Source organism: Globicephala melas, chromosome 15 (genome assembly GCF_963455315.2).
Source record: "Globicephala melas chromosome 15, mGloMel1.2, whole genome shotgun sequence".
NCBI classification, from domain to species: Eukaryota; Metazoa; Chordata; class Mammalia; order Artiodactyla; family Delphinidae; genus Globicephala; species Globicephala melas.
Window position 1 is genome coordinate 28,737,256 of NC_083328.1, and position 16,240 is coordinate 28,753,495.

A 16,240-nucleotide genomic window follows, 5' to 3' on the forward strand; every position below is an offset into this window, starting at 1 on the left:
TTCAAAAGAACTCCTGCATTGATGATTTTGCAGTGTTCAGGCAGTTGTTTTGCAAAAATCCCCCATTTGAATTTGTCAGATTGTTTGTGTGAGACATGATTCAGGTTGAACGTTTTTGACAGGGGCATCACTAAATTAATGATGCTTCTGGAGAGCTCTTAAGAATACCAGTTCTTGACCCAGTTTCCAGAGGCTCTGTTTTTATAGGTCTTGGGTGGGGGCCCAGAATCTATATTTTCGGCAGGTGCCCTAAGTGATTCTGCTATTCAGCCAGCCTGGAAGTTAGCACATTATTTCATATAGTTTTCATATCAACCCATTAATAAAGTAGGGATCATTATCCCAATTTATCTGATAAGAAAGTGAAGGTGGTTATGGAACTAGCTAGAGGTCATTGATCCCATACCTGCTAGAGCCCGAATTGGGGCCCTGGTCTGTTTAATGCAATGCTTGTGTGTTGTCCTCTGCAGTAGACTGCCCCCTGCTGTTCGCAATGGTAATACAACTAGAATTCTTGCCTGCCCCTATCTACAAGTCAGTGTTAACAGCATGAAGGGCACAGGGAGATTGTTGTCATGGCCACACCTGGTGGTCTAAACTGAGCTTCAGGACCCTCGTGTCATCAGAGTTTGTCCCATCCAGGGAGCTGTGCGTCTTTCGGGCCTGGGGCTTTGGGAGGCCGAGCTTGCTTAGTGTGGAGCCAGCATCTTCCTCAGTGTTCCGTCAGAGACTTGGATGAGGAGATCTGACTTGCTTTTCTTCTGGCCCAGCTACGATACTCTGAGGGTGGAGCCGAGAGCACATTTGCCTTGATGGTGGAGGAGCATCGTTTCCACGTTGGCTCCAGGCTGGTGGCTGCTAAGAACAGTCTCACCAACATCATCACGCTGGAACAGACCTTCCCCCAGGTGCGTGGAGGAGGCCAGAGCCAGGGCTAGGGCAGGCTGGGAGGCTCCTGGGGCAGCCCTTTGAGAAAAGAGGAATTGTCCTGGTTCCTGGGAGGATCCAATGCAGGCAGAGCTGTGATATGGGCAAAATTTGCTCATATCACAAATTTGCTCATAGTGGATTCTCAGCTGGCCTCTGTATCCATCCATCCTCCCTCCTTCCCTCCCCTCCCTCCCTCCCTCCCTCCCTTCCTTCCTTCCTTCCTTCCTTCCTTCCTTCCACATTATTTATTGAGCATCTACTAGGTGCCAGACCAGACACTATTCCAGAAACTGGGGATGTTGCTTAGAACAGGATTGATGAGTCCTTCCTCTCACCAGGTGTACAGTCTAGTGGGGAGATTGACCAACAAAAAAATCAAATAAGAAAATATACCAGATGATGATACATACTATAGAAAAAACAAAATGGGGTGATATGAGTGGGAATTACTGGGGAGCTATTTAGGTGGCCAGGAAAGGCCCCACTAAGGAGATGACATTTGAGCTGGCCGGAGATGACAAGCAAATATCAGCCATTTGAAAATCTGGTGGAAAGAAGATACACAGACGGTCAACAAACACGTGAAAGGATGCTCAGCGTCACTAATCACTAGAGAAAAGCAAATCAAAACCACAGTGAGGTATCACCTCACACCAGTCAGAATGGCCATCACCAAAAAATCTACAAGCAATAAATGCTGGAGAGGGTGTGGAGAAAAGGGAACCGTCTTGCACTGTTGGTGGGAATGTAAATTGATACAGCCACTATGGAGAACAGTATGGAGGTTCCTTAAAATACTACAAATAGAATTACCATACGATCCAGCAATCCCACTACTGGGCATATTCCCTGAGAAAACCATAATTCAAAAAGAGTCATGTACCACAGTGTTCATTGCAGCACTATTTACAATAGCCAGGACACGGAAGCAACCTAAGTGTCCATCGACAGATGAATGGATAAAGAAGATGTGGCACGTATATACAATGGAATATTACTCAGCCATAAAAAGAAACGAAACTGAGTTATTTGTAGTGAGGTGGATGGACCTAGAGTCTGTCATACAGAGTGAAGTAAGTCAGAAAGAGAAAAACAAATACCGTATGCTAACACATATATATGGAATTTAAGAAAAAAAAATGTCATGAAAAACCTAGGGGTGAAACAGGAATAAAGACACAGACTTACTAGAGAATGGACTTGAGGCTATAGGGAGGGGGAAGGGTAAACGGTGACAAAGCGAGAGAGAGGCATAGACATATATACACTACCAAATGTAAAATAGATAGCTAGTGGGAAGCAGCCGCATAGCACAGGGAGATCAGCTCGGTGCTTTGTGACCACCTAGAGGGGTGGGAGAGGGAGGGAGGGAGGGAGAAGCAAGAGGGAGGGGATATGGGGATATATGTATACGTATAGCTGATTCACTTTGTTATACAGCAGAAACTAACACACCATTGTAAAGCAATTATACTCCAATAAAGATGTTAAAAAAAGAAGAAAAGAAAAAAGAAAATCTAGTGAAAGAGCATTCCAGGCAGAGGGAACAAGACGTGCAAAGGGCCTGGGCAGGAATGAATTTGGCATATTTGAGGAGTGGCCACTGGGCTGGAGCAGAGTAAGTGAGGGGGAAATGGTGGGCAGTAGTGGGAATCCAATCATGCAGGGCATGTCAGGCCACAGGGAGGAGTTTGGATTTGATTCTCTCTGAAATTGGACGCCTTTTGAGGACACTATCCAAGGGGTGCTTTCAGATTCCTCTGGCTGCTGTGTGGGGAGGGACCTACAGGGGACAGCAGAGACAACAGTGAAGAAGCCAGTGGGCAGGGCCAGAATGATGATGTCTTGGACCGAGGTGGGGGCAGTAGTGATGGGCTTTAGAGACATTTAAGAGTCAGTTTCCCTCGTCCCACCAAAAGTCCCCTCCACCCTCCACCTGTGGCACCCACCAGCAGGGAGAGTGCTCCTTGCTGAGCCTTTGCACAGGCTGTTCCTTCTGCCTAGAATGCCCTTCCCTGCTTTGTCCACTTATTTTCTTTGTGTTTCTTTGTCCCTCTAATATCTTTCGTGGCTACTCTTGTCACCTTGTCCCACCATTTTCTGTCTCTGTGACTGTCTCCCCACCAGCCTGGAGGCCCTGAAGGGCCAGGGCCAGTCTTGTTTATCTTTGTACCCCAACCCCCAGCACTGGGTCAAGGACATAATACGTGCTCACTAAATGTTTGAGAAATCCTACTACCAACTGCAGCAGCCCCACATGGCATTGTCCATGGGTCCAGCCCTGGGCTGAGCACATCACACCCATTATATCACCGAAGTTGGCACTGTTATTCTTACCCCATTTTATACACAAGGAAATGAGGCCCAGAGAGGTTGGGAAACTGGCCCAAGGCCACACAACTTGGAAGTGGAGCTGAGAGGCGGCTGTCCTCTTTACAGGGGGCGTCGGTCTCCTATGTCACACCCCTTGCACCCCCTCACTCCCCTCCCTTACATTATCTGCCCAGCCCAGTAAACTGTTAGAACTTTGTTTCTTTTGTTTCCTCTTCTGAAAGCTTCTCTCCTTTCCTACCCTCAGCGGGAACATGGGCCGGGTTCCCCTGTGACCCAGCTCCATCTTTCTCTTCCAGCTCCACACCCTTCCTGGGGAGCTGGTCCTGCAGACCTCATACGAGCGAGCCCGTGGCACCCGTGTCCTGCACCACATGGTGCTCTGGGATGGCCAGGAGATGGCCATCAACGGGAGCCTCTCTGGGCCCTTCCTCAAGCCCACCGGGACCCTCAGCCTGCAGGGTGAGTCTCCCAGTGGCTGCAGCAGGGGTGGCCCATTCACCCAGTCACTCAGAGCACCATCATTGAGCACCTGCTTATCCCAGGTGCTGTTCCAGGTGCTGGGGATCCACTGGGAAATAAGATGGCCCAGGTCCCCGCCTTCAGGGAGGCAGGCTGTGAGCAGGGACACATACTGAACAAGATAACGTCAGGGTGTCTCCTAGAGAGAAGGGCTGAGAAAACAAGCAGGGCTTGGTTTGGGGGCCTGGAGCTCCTCCAGGTGGGGTGGTCGGGGAAGGGCTGTCTCAGGAGGTGATGTTTAAGCTGAGCCCCGAGTGCCAAGAAGGTGAAGCTCTGGGGAGATCATTGCAGGCAGAAGGAACAGCAGGTGCAAAGGCCCTGGGGTGGGAACAAGCTTTGTGGCTGGAGCAACAGCAGCAAGGCCAGTGTGGCTGGAGTGGACTGAAGGGAGGAGCAGGGGGGAGATGAGGTGGGAGAGGTCAGGGGAGCCAGGTCACACAGGATCCCAGGCCCGGACAAGGAGTTGGGGTTTTACCTGAGTGTGTTAAGACAGGAGGGTAGGGCCAGGGCGTGGAAGGTGTGCCAACTCTGAGCATCCCCGAGAGGTTTCAGAGCGGAGGCTGACAGACTGAAGGTTGGCAGGGGAGGTGAGTGCAGCCCCAATGGTGGCACCCGTGACCCCTGCGGCCCTCCAGGAAACAACCCTGTCCCCAAGGGTCTGTGCACACAGACTGTCAGTTAGTGTTTGAGGAGCCCCCTTACACAGAGCAGAGCCCGACCTGCTGGCCTGCCAGGCGGGAGACACGGTGCAGACCCCGGCCCCGGGGGACGGCTTGCTGAGTGGCCCAGTGGAGTTCCCCATGATCACGGTTGCCACACATGTGCCCTGCAAGGCAGAGGAAATGAGAAGACCCTCAGCATGCCAGGGCGGTGTGTGTGTGCCCTTGTGTGCATGTGTGATGCCCTCGTGTGCATGTGTGATGCCCTCGTGTGCATGTGTGAGCGTGTGCGTGCTCGGGGGCCCGTGGGTGGGCGGAGCAGTCCGTGGACCCTGCCAGGTGCTCACAGAGCATAGGAGCCAGCAGGTCAGGGGTGGAGGGAATGAGGGGTGTGGCTCTGCATGTGGCATGCAAATGTGGTCAGTGCTCCCTGGACTGGTGACCAGATGATGCCTTGAGAACCAGGTGGTGCCACCGTCTCTGGGCACAGCTCCCCAGAGTCTGTGTGGGGACAGGCAGCACCCCTTCCAGAGGGCTCAGAGGGCAGCACGGTGGCTGTTGTCTGCAATGGGGTCTTGGTGGACTCCTGCTCTGGGGGTCTAGGAAGGCAGGACCAGTTGGTGGCCTCACAGGATGGGATCAAGTGGTGCAGGAGGTCAGGGCAGCTGGACTCAGCCTTAAGGGATGAAGGAAGAAAATCTAGGGCAAGGAGACTGTCTTCTGTGAGGCCTCAGCTATGAAGGTACCACCTGTGTCACACCCCAAGGTGGAATGAGTTCATAGCGCAGGTGAGTGTGGCCAGGTAGGTGTGGGACATTCAAAGAGGCCTGGGCAACCATGAGTGTGAGGGACCTGAGAGTGATACAAGAAGGAGACTGTATCAGTCAGCTATTGCTGTGTAACAAATGACCCCAAACTCAGTGACTTATAGTAATAAGCATTTATCACTGCTCATGGGCCTGTGGGTCAGCTGGGCAGCTCTTCTGGTCTTACTCACGCATCAAAGTCAGCCCCAAGTTGGGTAGGTGGTGCTGCTGATCTTGGCTGGGCTTTCTAATGTGTTCGGGGGCCTGGCTGCCTGTCAGCTGGTCTGGGACAGCCTCGACCGAAACATTCAGGTTCTCCTCTGTGTGGTGTCACCGTCCAGCAGGCCAGCCTGGGTTTGTTCTCACAGTGGCTGGGCAGGGATCCCAGGGAGCCAGTGGGAGCTAAGGACGCTTTAGGCCTAGGCTGGGTTTGCCAGTGTCAACTTCACCAAATTCTACAAGCAAATCACAAGGCCAACCCAGGTTCAAGGGCCAGGGAAACAAATTCCACCTCTTGATGGAGGAGGTACAAAGCCTCGTTGCAGGAGTAGAGATTTGGGGTTCTCACGGGGACACTGAGGGACTATACTGAGTGGTATGGGGACCAAGTGAGGGTGTAGCTTCTGAATTTTGTGCAGATTACCTGAGCGTGTGGCCCCAAAGTGGCCCCCTATACCCTCTCGGCCTCGAGCCGATGTCCTCAGCTCATGTTCCCGCCCCTCCCCGTGTCCCTGCCTCCAGTGGAGCTCACCCACCCGCTGCCGCTCCCCCTGCCTCGGCACTGCAGCCTCCGCCTTGCCTCTGAGCATTCGCGACGCAGCCACCAGGATGACCTGGTCGTGGGCTGGGATGGCAAAAACCAGGTAGGCGTCGGGGCTGGAAGGATACCTGGGAAGCCCACCCTGTGGCCTGAGTGGGGCACTTGGGGCGCTGCCCTGCCCGAGGAGCCTTACAGGGCCAACAGGGCTGGGCCCCAGTCCCCAAGGGACCATCGGAAGGGCACTGGGTGGGAGGAGGAAACCTGGGTCCCAGCACCACCTGGGACAGGAAGACCAGTGGCTGACGCATACTGCGGGCCTCTTGTGTGCCAGGTACATCAGCCCCATTTCTAGAAGATGAAATTGAAGCTCAGAGAGGCATGAGGTCTTGCCCAGAGTCACGGAGCTACTGGAAGGCAGGGCTGGGATTTGAACCCATGAAATGCCTCCAGCCACCACAATGTGTCACTCCCAGTCCCATCTTTGTCATATGCTTGTCCCCATCTGCTTCTCTCCGTGCCTCAACTTACTCCTCTGCAAAATGGGCTGAAGCTCTTGGAGGGCCTCCCACAGTGCTGGGCCAGCAGCCCTCACTCCCATGACCTTGATGAAGAAGGTTGCCTGCACTGGGTGGTGGGGAGGGGGTTGGCCTCTCTGGGGGAGCCCTCCCCCTCAGCCTGTCCCCTCCCCAGGTGGTGCTGTCCTCCTCTCTTCGTCTGGGAAAGGGCAAGCTGGCCGCCCACCTGGCCCTGGCTCACCCCTTCAGCCTCTCCTGGTGGCGGGCCGAAGCCAGTGGCCTTGCTGAGAGCAGGGGTGGCAGGCAGAGCCGGCAGGTGAGCAGGGAGCATCTGAGGGGCCCTGGGTGGAGGGGTCTTGGGGGTTGGTGAGCTGCGTGGCTGAGCCCACGGGTGGGGCATCTGGGACCACATGTGGGGGAGGAGGATCCCATTTGTTCATCAGAGACAAGGACATCTCTGGAATCACAGATTCCTGAAGCTTGGAACCCCAAAGGGACCTTCATTCATTCCTTCATTCCTTCATCGGTACCTTATTAAGCACCTACTGTGTGCCAGGCAGTGTTGAGGTGCAGACACAGTCCCTGCATTGATAAAGCTCACATTTTAGTGGGAGAAACATTTACAAGCATGTCCAGTTCATCACTGAAGTGTCCGTTTGTTCAGTCAGTCACTGCAGGGGTTTGAGCAGGGCAGCTGGACTCTGCATCTGACTGGGAGGCCTTGGGCAGCTCACAGCACCTCCCTAAGCCTCAGTTTTTTTCTTCTGTGAAATGGAAGACAGTAGGCCAGCGTGTGCCAGGCAAAACAGGCAAAAAGACCAAAACTCAAGCAAATGAATGAATAAAGAAATTAAGAGTTGTGGTAAGCACCATAAAGAAAGTAAGGAGGGTGCTAAGAGAGAGAAACATTGGAGTGTGGGGGGCTGCTTTAGATGGGGTGGACAGCGAGGGCTTCCTGGAGGAGGTGGTTTGTCAGCTGAGGACCCGCGGATGGGGAGGAGCTGCCTGTGACAAGCTGGAGAAACAGCGCAGTCCAGGCAGGAGGAACAGCAAGCGAAAAGGCCCCGAGGTGGGAACGGGCTGGGTGCTTGAGAGCCAGAGGCAATTAAGACCAGGACCAGGGAAGCGATGGGGCAGGCGACGGGGGAGATGAGGTCAGGGGAGGGGCAGCACGCAGGGCCCCTCTCTTGGCTCGGGCTGCCATAGCAAAACAGTCCAGGCTGTGTGGCTTGAACCACATTTATTTCTCACGCTTCTGGAGGCTAGAAGCCCAAGATCAAGGTGCCAGCACTGTCAGGTTCTGGTGAGAGCTCTCTTCCTGGCCTGCAGCCATCTCACTGTGTCCTTACGTGTCGGGGAGAGAGCTCTCTGGGGTCCTTCTTACAAAGACACTCATGACCCCCCTGCCCCAAACCTCATCTAACCCTAATCACCTCCCAGCGGCCCCACCTCCTGATGCTGTCACATTGGGGATTAGGGCTTCAACATACGAACTTGTGGGGTGATGTGAGTCAGTCCACAGCAGCCCCACGAACCCCAGTGAGGGACTCAGATTTCATTCTGTCTTTGGGAATGATGAGTCTGGGTGTTGAGAATGAGGAGTTTTCCATCTGAACGCCTCTGGCCTCCCAGCCTGAGCGTGGCCCTAAGCTCTTAGGAACACGAGCGCAAGAGGAGGCACCGTCTCCACTCCCCACCTCTCTCCTCCGCCCGCCACGGGCCCCACCTCCTTGCAGGTACAGCTTGCCTGGAATGGAGGGCAGCCTGCGACTTTGCAGCTCGCCTGGGCCGACAGGCCCTTGGCGCACAGCACCTCCTGGGATGGTTGCGTGGCCACCTCCCCGGGGCAGGTAGGCACTGGCTGCCCTGCTCATCAGGCACAGGCCTTTCTCTGAGCCCTGTGTTGCCCTCCCTCCCCCCAGTCACGTCCTCCATCCTCTTCAGCTCCAGGACACCTGGGGCCTGGGCGCCCTCAGGGCCTGTGGGGCCTTAACACAGACCCCAGCCGTGTTCAGCGAGTGGCTCGATCTGTCCTGGGACGGACGCCGGGTGCAGCAGAACCTGACGTATGAGGTGAGGCCTGGGGGGTTGGGGGTCCCCACCTGCTTCAGGAAGTGCCCGGCTCTGGGGCCCTAGGGTCCTGGGTGTAAGTGCTAGTTGTGCTGTGGATCCCGGGCAACTCATTTCTCCACTGTGAACCTTGGTTTTCTCATCTGTGAAATGGGTGCAGTAATCTTTCCCTGACTGGAGTGTAGTGAGAGCTCTGGGAGGTAAGGAAAGCAAGGTGCCCAGCATGAGGCAAGCACTTGGGGAGCAGACGGGGAAGGAGCTGGTGACGCCAGTGGGCTTCTGGGGAGGGGTGGGGGGAGGTCGGGAGGTCAGGTTTCCAGAGGTGTCAGGGTCAAGGTCTCTCCAGCAGCACCGCCTGCCTGGGGCTCCTGATGGGCTATGGAGAGACAGGGACAGCTAGCCCTGGAAGTCCCCTTGCCCCTTCTGGGTCTCCTTAGGCCCAGTCCCCCTCAGTCTCCCAACAGAAGTCCTGCTCAGAGTGTAAACGGCTGCTGTGGGGCTGACCAGGGCTCTGATGGTGGGATTTCTGGCATCTCCCTCCTCTTGTGAGGGTCTCCTGACTGCCGCTGGCCATGGGCACTCTCTCTTCTGGGACGAACCCCCATCCCACGGTGCCTTCTCCTTCCAGAGGCACCAGCCGTCCCGCCCGGACAAGATCCGTGCAGAGGCCACACTGGAGCGCGTCCTCACGGCCTCCTGCACCACGCAGAGTTTCCAGGGAGTCGTGGAGACTGACTATGCCCACTGGCTGCGCCATTCCCTGCATCTGGGGCTCTGCCACCTGCCCAGGGTGAGTCTGTCCCAGGGAAAGGCCCAGGGACCCTGGTGGTGAGGAGAGAGGAGGGTGCCCGCCCAGGTCAGGGGTGTGAGTGAGGGAGCTGGATGCCGTCATCACAGCTCTGCACATGCCACTGGGCGACCCTGGGCAGGGCTCTCTCCTCTCTGAACATCCAGTGCTTCATCTGAAGGATGGAAGATGCAGTTGGTTCCAGCATGTAGGGTGATTGTGAAATTTAAGATGTGACACTGGGAGAGTGCTCAACGCATAAACAAAAGCTGCTGCTTTTGTCATTATTGTTAGGGGGAGGTGTTGGGACCCCTATCCCCCCAACATTCCCCCGAGTTTGTTAGCTGGTTGATTGGTCTTTCCTGCATTCTTTCCACCCTTCCTTCCGCCCACCCACCCACCCATCTTCTCAACCATCCAAACATCCATCCATCCATCTACCCACCCTCCCATCCTCCCTCCCATCCCTCCATCCATTCATCCCTCCATCCTCCCATTCCCCACATCCCAGGGGTCAAACGTTTTCTGTAAAGAGCCAGATGGTAAGTATTTTAAGTCTTGCAGACCATATGGTCTCTGTTGCAACTCTGGCATCGTGTCATGAAAGCCACCACAGATGACATGTAAATGAATGGGTATGGCCACTCCCAATAAAAATCTATCTACAAGGACAGGCAGTGAGCCAGCCTTGGCCCATGAGCCATAGTTTGCCAACCCCCAATCTGTTCATCCATTCAGAAAGCATTTGTAAGTCTTACCTCTGCCAGGCTCTGTTCTAGGTGCAGGGGCAAGGACGGTGAAAGGGACAGACGAGGTGCCTGCCCTCCTGAAGCTCACAGTCCAGTGGGTAGAAGAAGAAAAAACAGACAAGATGCATGATATGCAGTCAGGTGTGGTGAATGCTGTGAAGGAATGAAGCAGGGAGAGTGGACAGGGGACTGCAGGGGGCCTTGCTGACGAATGCAAACTGCAGCGGGAACAGCCAGTGCAAAGGCCCTGTGGCAGGAGCATGCTTCGAGTGTTTGAGGAACACAGGGTGGCCCTTAGAGAGCGAGAGGGCGAGGTTAGGAAGATAACGCAGACCCGTAGGACCCGCCAAGGAGACCGGCTTCTCCTCTAAGCGCAATGGGAAGGCAGAGGCTTTGAGCCGGGGGGACAGTGTCTGATTTGCATTTTTTTAAAACTTAGCCTGGCTGCCAAGTGGAGGAGGGGCTGTGGGCTGGGGCAGGAATGGAGGCTGGGAGACCTGATAGGCTATTGTGACAGTCCTGGCATGAGGGATAGTAGCCTGGACCAGGGCATAGGGAGAGGAAGCTGTGCTCCTGCACCTCCCTGACCACTGACACCCCACCCTTTCGTTCCAGGCCCTCTCGGTCTCCGGGGAGCACACCTTGGGCAGCGGTGGGCTTCTGCTACACTCCAAATGCCAGCTGGGCCTCGCCCCAGACCCAGACCACAGCCTGCACCTCAGCCTGACCCTCCGCAACCACAGCAGGCCCTGGATGCCTGACTTCTCCGGGGAGCTAGAGGTAAGGTGGCTGGGTCGGGGCTGCCCACCCCATAGGCAGGATACTCTGATGTCCCTCTGTCTCTCTCTGCCCAGTGGACCACCACTGCCTGGGTGGCTCTGCCATCTAGTGGCCAGTATTAGAACTGCAGACTGGCACCCTAGTGGGGACCTGAGCTTAACTGTAGGTGGGACCCCCTGTGGCTGGCCCCCCGCCCTGAGCAGCTCCTCTGCTGCCCCAACATCAGCCCTTCCTATAACCGAGAGGCAGTGGCTGGACTCCCAGGGTTTGAATCCCAGCCCAACCTCTTCCTGGCTAGCAACGTACTTTGCCTCTCTGTGCCTCAGTTCCTTCGCCTGTAAAGTGGCGGATAATCATTGCACCTACCCTACCTCCCATGGCATTAATATTGCAGGGATTAAGTATGTTAATTTGTATAGATTGCTTAGAATAGTGCCTGATACAAAGCAGCCACTAAGTAAGTATTAGCTGCTATTATTATTAGCTATTATTGGCCGAGTCTTCTCCTACCCCTTCCACCTCCCAGCAGCCCAGGGAGGTAGAAGGGGGCAGAGCTGGGTTCAATACCTGCTCTGCTCCCATCTGGCCAAGGGCTATTGGGAAGGGACCTCTTTGAGCCCCATTTCCTCATCTGTAAGTGGGGATCAGGTATATTTCACAGGGTGGTCAGTGGGGTTCTGGGCACCCCTCCCCTCCACCCACACAGCACGGGCATACAGGAGGGGCTCCATAAGTGCTGTCATCCACCCATCTCTGTGTCTCCCTGTCTGGGTGACCTTGACCTTGTGACTTTCCCTCTTCAAGCCTCAGTCTTCTCTGTCAAATGGGAACAAATCCCATGTCCTTTGCAGAATTGTTGGGAGGAAAAGAAACAGAGTTTGCACAGCACCTGCACACAGTAGGTGCTCATGAGATGGGATTTTCCTTCCAGCATCCAACGCCGGATGAGGCATTTCTGTGTCTGGAGCTCACTCAGCTCCTGTTTCCGAGCCCAGGAGCGGTGGCAGTTTCAAAAGAGTTTTCCTTTCTGAGTTTCGCCAAGGCTGGCTCTCGTTTCCCTGTTTTGCCAGCCAGGCCCCCAGCCACTCCCGCACCTGTAATCCGGGTGCCCCAAGGCTCACTTCCCCAGAATCGGAGGACTGGGAGTGAGCCCCATGGGGCCCAGCCCGCGGTGGGCGGCCAGGGAGTGGCTGGTCCTCCTGCTTCCATCCCGAGCATGTGCGCAGCTGGTTCTAACCGCTTCTCCCTTGCCCACCCCCTCTCTGCTTGCCCCATTTTGGGGTCCGTGGTGTGGAGAGAGGCCTTTCACAGCCTTGTTTGGTCTCTACACCAACCCGGTGGAGAAGAGGGACAGATTCGGGAGGTCAGGCACTCACCCCGGCTGCTGGGGCGCTCGCCACTCAGTGACAGTGACTAGGACGGACACCTCAGCTGTGGTCTGCAGGACCCCCCCCCCCAGGCTCACCTCATGCACTGTGAAATCCCCTAAGGATTCCTGGGCTCCACCCCTCCCACCCACTTAGGAAGCTGCATGTTCAGTGAGCACCCTGAATTGGATTCCTAGGGCTGCTGTAACAAATTGGCCCCAACTCAGTGGTTTAGCACGACAGAAATGTCTTCTTTCACAGTTCTGGAGGTTAGAAATCTAAAATCAAGGTGTCAGCAGGGCTATGCTCCCTCCAGAAGCTCCAGGAAAGAGTCCTTCCTCACCTCTTCCAGCTTCTGGGGGCTGCCAGCAATCCAGGCGTTCCTTGGCTGTGACTGCATTATTCCAATCTCTGTCTCTGTCTTCACGTGGCCTTCGTATAAGGACACCAGTTATTGGATTTAGGGCTTACCCTAATCCAGTATGACGTCATCGTAATTTTATTTCATCTACAAAGAACCTATTTCCAAATAACGTCACATTTACAGGTACCAAGGGTTAGAACTTCAACAGATCTTTTTGAGGAATATAAGCCCATAACACACCTCCTACACACACACACACACACACACACACACACACACACACACACACACACACACACACACACACACACACACACACACACACACACACACACACACACACACACACACTGATTCCTGATAAATTTTGAGAACCACCATTCTATATCTGATCTTATAGATTTTGAACCTGAGGCCCAGAGAGGGTAACACACTTACTCGAGGCTGCACAGCTTGTTAGCTGCAATATCTGGACTAGAATACAGAGCAGCTGAATTCAGGCCAGAGGTGGCTCCCCTCCCCTACAACGGCTTCTTAATCAGCCCATTGGCCTCCCCCCTGCAAGGTCTCCCTAGGGTTCCTTCTCTTAAGGCCTCTGAGGCTTTTCCTGCCTTTGCCCCGCCCCATTCGAAACCCTCCTGTCGTGTCCCCTTCCCTCAAGGCTGGTGGCTGCAAGGGCTGGGATGAACTGCTCAGTGCCGGCCTTTATGCCAGGTGCTACCCACGATGTCTTCCTTGAACTTGTGGAGACATTTGCAGTGGTTTTCATGCAAACGTGGAAAACCTGGCCTGCAGGTGGAGACACCTGGGCACTGGGAACGTAAAAATGCCAGTGCCCAGCCCCTCCCCCAATCAGTTAAGTCCGAATCTCTGGGGTGAGGCCTCGGCAGCAGGAATTTTTAAGCTACTTGGATGCTGTGCGCCGCGCTTGGTTAGGTCCCTGGATGTGGATTTTAATAAGCATTTTCTGCAGTTGGTAGGATTCTGAGCCCTGTGGCAGGGGTGTAAGGTGGGGGGACCCAGTGCCCCTGAAGATGTGGAGGCGGGTGGGCATTGCCTTTTCCCTGCAGGTTCAACCTCACCCTCCTCAGCCACCTCTCCCTGGGCCTGGGGCCAACAGGGGCCAGAGGCCAGAGGCCAGGCTGCACTCAGGCCTCTGCCCTTTGCCTCGCAGCTCCGCGGCCCCAAGGCTCAGCAGTTTGGCCTGCTGGGTCGGGTCTCCACCTCAGCTTCTCGAAGCATGGTCCAGCTGGAGGGAAATGTGGACGACGGGGACGAGAAAGTGAGGCTGTTGGTGTCCCGGGCCCCGAACTGCTTCCAGGCCTCGGTGGCCCACAAGGAAGGTGAGTGGAGGTACTGGTGTGGCTCAGCGGCCTGGCCAAGGCCCCAGCTTGGCCCAAGAGTGGACAGAGACTGGGGTGCTGAGAGCTCGAAGTCAGAGGAAACCCTGGTAGGACTTGGTGGTACCCCCAGCTTGGAGGTGATGATGAGCTTCCTGTGGTCACCTGTGGTGCCAGGAGGGGCTGGGTAAGTCTGGACCAGAGGTGGGTGTGGGCTGGGGGATGGGGCAGAAACCAGGCCTCAGGGGTTTGGAGGTTGATTTAGGCAGCTCAGTTCAAGGCCCTCAAATCCTTGGGCCTTTGAGACTCTGCCTGTGGGCAGTGGGGAGCTACAGAAGGCTGTGGAGAGCGGGAGGAGTGGGCAGCTGGGAGGCAGAGGGACGAGTCCTGGGTACAACGGCGGGTCCCTTCCTGGCCCCAGGGAGCCAAGAGGAGAGTGTGGTGCTGCGGGCATGTGCCCACAGGCGGACTGCGGAGGTGGAGGCCCTGCTCCAGGACAGCGGGCAGCCCATCCGGCCCCTGGGACGCCTGACCCTGCAGGCTGCCAACCAGAGCCTCTGCTTGGCTGCACACGGCTGCCAGGGGACCCTGCTGGGCCACGTGGAGGTGAGAGGGCCAAGGGCTGGGGGGAGGGGTGTTGTTCCTACCCCCCCCCCCACCCTGCCCGGGCAGAGGCCACAGGACCAGGATCCCTAAGTCCAGGAGTACCAAGGAAACCAGAGGCAGACAGCCCGTAGCGTGGCCAGCACGTCCTTGGGCGTTGCTGCCGGCACCGAGCATTCTGTCCACTTCGTTCCCGTGAGGCCCAGCCTGTCCCTCTGTGTCCGCAGTCCAGGGTGGCTGCTCTTGGGTCCCAGGTGCAAGCCCGGCTGGAGGAGAAGATCCGTGGCTTGGACGCCTACGTGAGAAGGTTCCAGCGCCTGGTGGGTAGAGTGCACTGTGCTGTCGGGGGCACCCTTGGAGAACGGGAGGGAGCGTGAGGCTGTGGGAGGTCACCCCTCTGGCTCGTCCCGGGCCTCCCTCATGGACATGAGGGTCTGCTGGAGCTTTCCGTGCCCCCGTTCCCCTGCCCAGGTGCAGCCGGCGGGTGCCCTGGATGGCGTGGCAGGCCCCCTTCTGCAGCTGTGCCAGGCGGGGCTGGGGGCCGTGCGGGAGAGCGGCCGGGCCGTGGCTGCGCTGTGGGACCAGAGCCGGGCCAGGCAGGGGCTGACACACCGCGTGCCGCTTTACCTGGAGAGGCTGCAGGCAGGGCTGGAGCAGCTGCGGGATGAGCTGGAACGTGAGTGCAGGAGTCAGGGCGTGACCGTGCACCCAGATCCACACCTGATCCCAGGGCCCCCGACCCCAGGCCCCTCACACTCGGCCTGGGCTACTGGTTCAACCAGAAAGGCCACCTGATTTCTGGCAGGCCTGCAGCCCAACTTCCTTTAGACCCTCTGCCTTATTTCTCATGGATCTAGAGCCTTCAGACTTTTGGAACAGTGTCCATTCTTGTCAGTCTCCAAGCTCATATCCCTCATGCCTGCTGCCTTACCTCTTCTGGAACTGCTGCCCAAGTTTCTTCAGTCCCCGCCTGATTTCTTTTGGGCATATAGCTTTACTTCTATTAGGTCCACTGCCATAGATTCTAGGGCCTATTTCTGGTTCTGTGATAAGCACAAGTGAGACCGTGCGGGTCGTGAAGGCTGCTGTCCCGAGCGCCCTCCTGGCGGTGCTGGGACCCCCCCCAGCCTCTCCCAGGAGCACCAGGGCTGACAGCTGGCCCAGCAGGGAGCCCCAGGACCCTGCCCAGCACCAGGGCGGCCGTCCCTCTGACTGGCCAGTGCTCGGGCCAGACAGGCTATTAAATGTACTCTCACCCCTGCTTGTGTCCCTTTGTCAGAATCCCAGGGCCACCCCCAGCCTCGTGATTCACTAGGACTCACAGCTCTCAGGACATAGTTGCATCCACGGCTATGATTTGCTACAAGGACAGGATACAGAGCCAGGTGGCGGAGGGACAGGTGCAGGGGAGGTTCTAGGGAGACCAAGCACGAGCTTCCAGACTCCTCTCCCAGTGGGGCACACAGGACGCCCTCCACTCCCCCAGCTTTGAATTGTGACAACATGTGTCAAACGCTGTCTGCCAGGGGAGCTCGTTAGAGACCCTGCGCCCAGGCTTCTCACTGGGGGCTGGTCACGTATGAGCCTCTGCCTGGCACAGACCAACATTCCAGACTCGCAGAAGGAAAGGGGGTGTTCAATGTAAACCACATTGTTC

The 16,240-nt window shown here is 56.2% G+C and overlaps 1 protein-coding gene across 1 annotated transcript in view; it reads left to right on the forward strand.

Moving 5' to 3' along the window:
- Positions 1 to 16,240, forward strand: part of LOC115867587 (uncharacterized) — a 123,011-nt gene that overhangs the window by 88,074 nt on the left and 18,697 nt on the right. The window contains exons 42-53 of the mRNA XM_060284654.1: positions 771 to 908; positions 3,561 to 3,723; positions 5,990 to 6,111; positions 6,699 to 6,839; positions 8,260 to 8,373; positions 8,468 to 8,596; positions 9,222 to 9,383; positions 10,745 to 10,909; positions 13,815 to 13,983; positions 14,402 to 14,586; positions 14,811 to 14,903; positions 15,055 to 15,259. Of these exons, the coding sequence (XP_060140637.1) occupies positions 771 to 908; positions 3,561 to 3,723; positions 5,990 to 6,111; positions 6,699 to 6,839; positions 8,260 to 8,373; positions 8,468 to 8,596; positions 9,222 to 9,383; positions 10,745 to 10,909; positions 13,815 to 13,983; positions 14,402 to 14,586; positions 14,811 to 14,903; positions 15,055 to 15,259 (1,786 nt within the window). The remainder of the gene's footprint in view (positions 1 to 770; positions 909 to 3,560; positions 3,724 to 5,989; positions 6,112 to 6,698; positions 6,840 to 8,259; positions 8,374 to 8,467; positions 8,597 to 9,221; positions 9,384 to 10,744; positions 10,910 to 13,814; positions 13,984 to 14,401; positions 14,587 to 14,810; positions 14,904 to 15,054; positions 15,260 to 16,240) is intronic.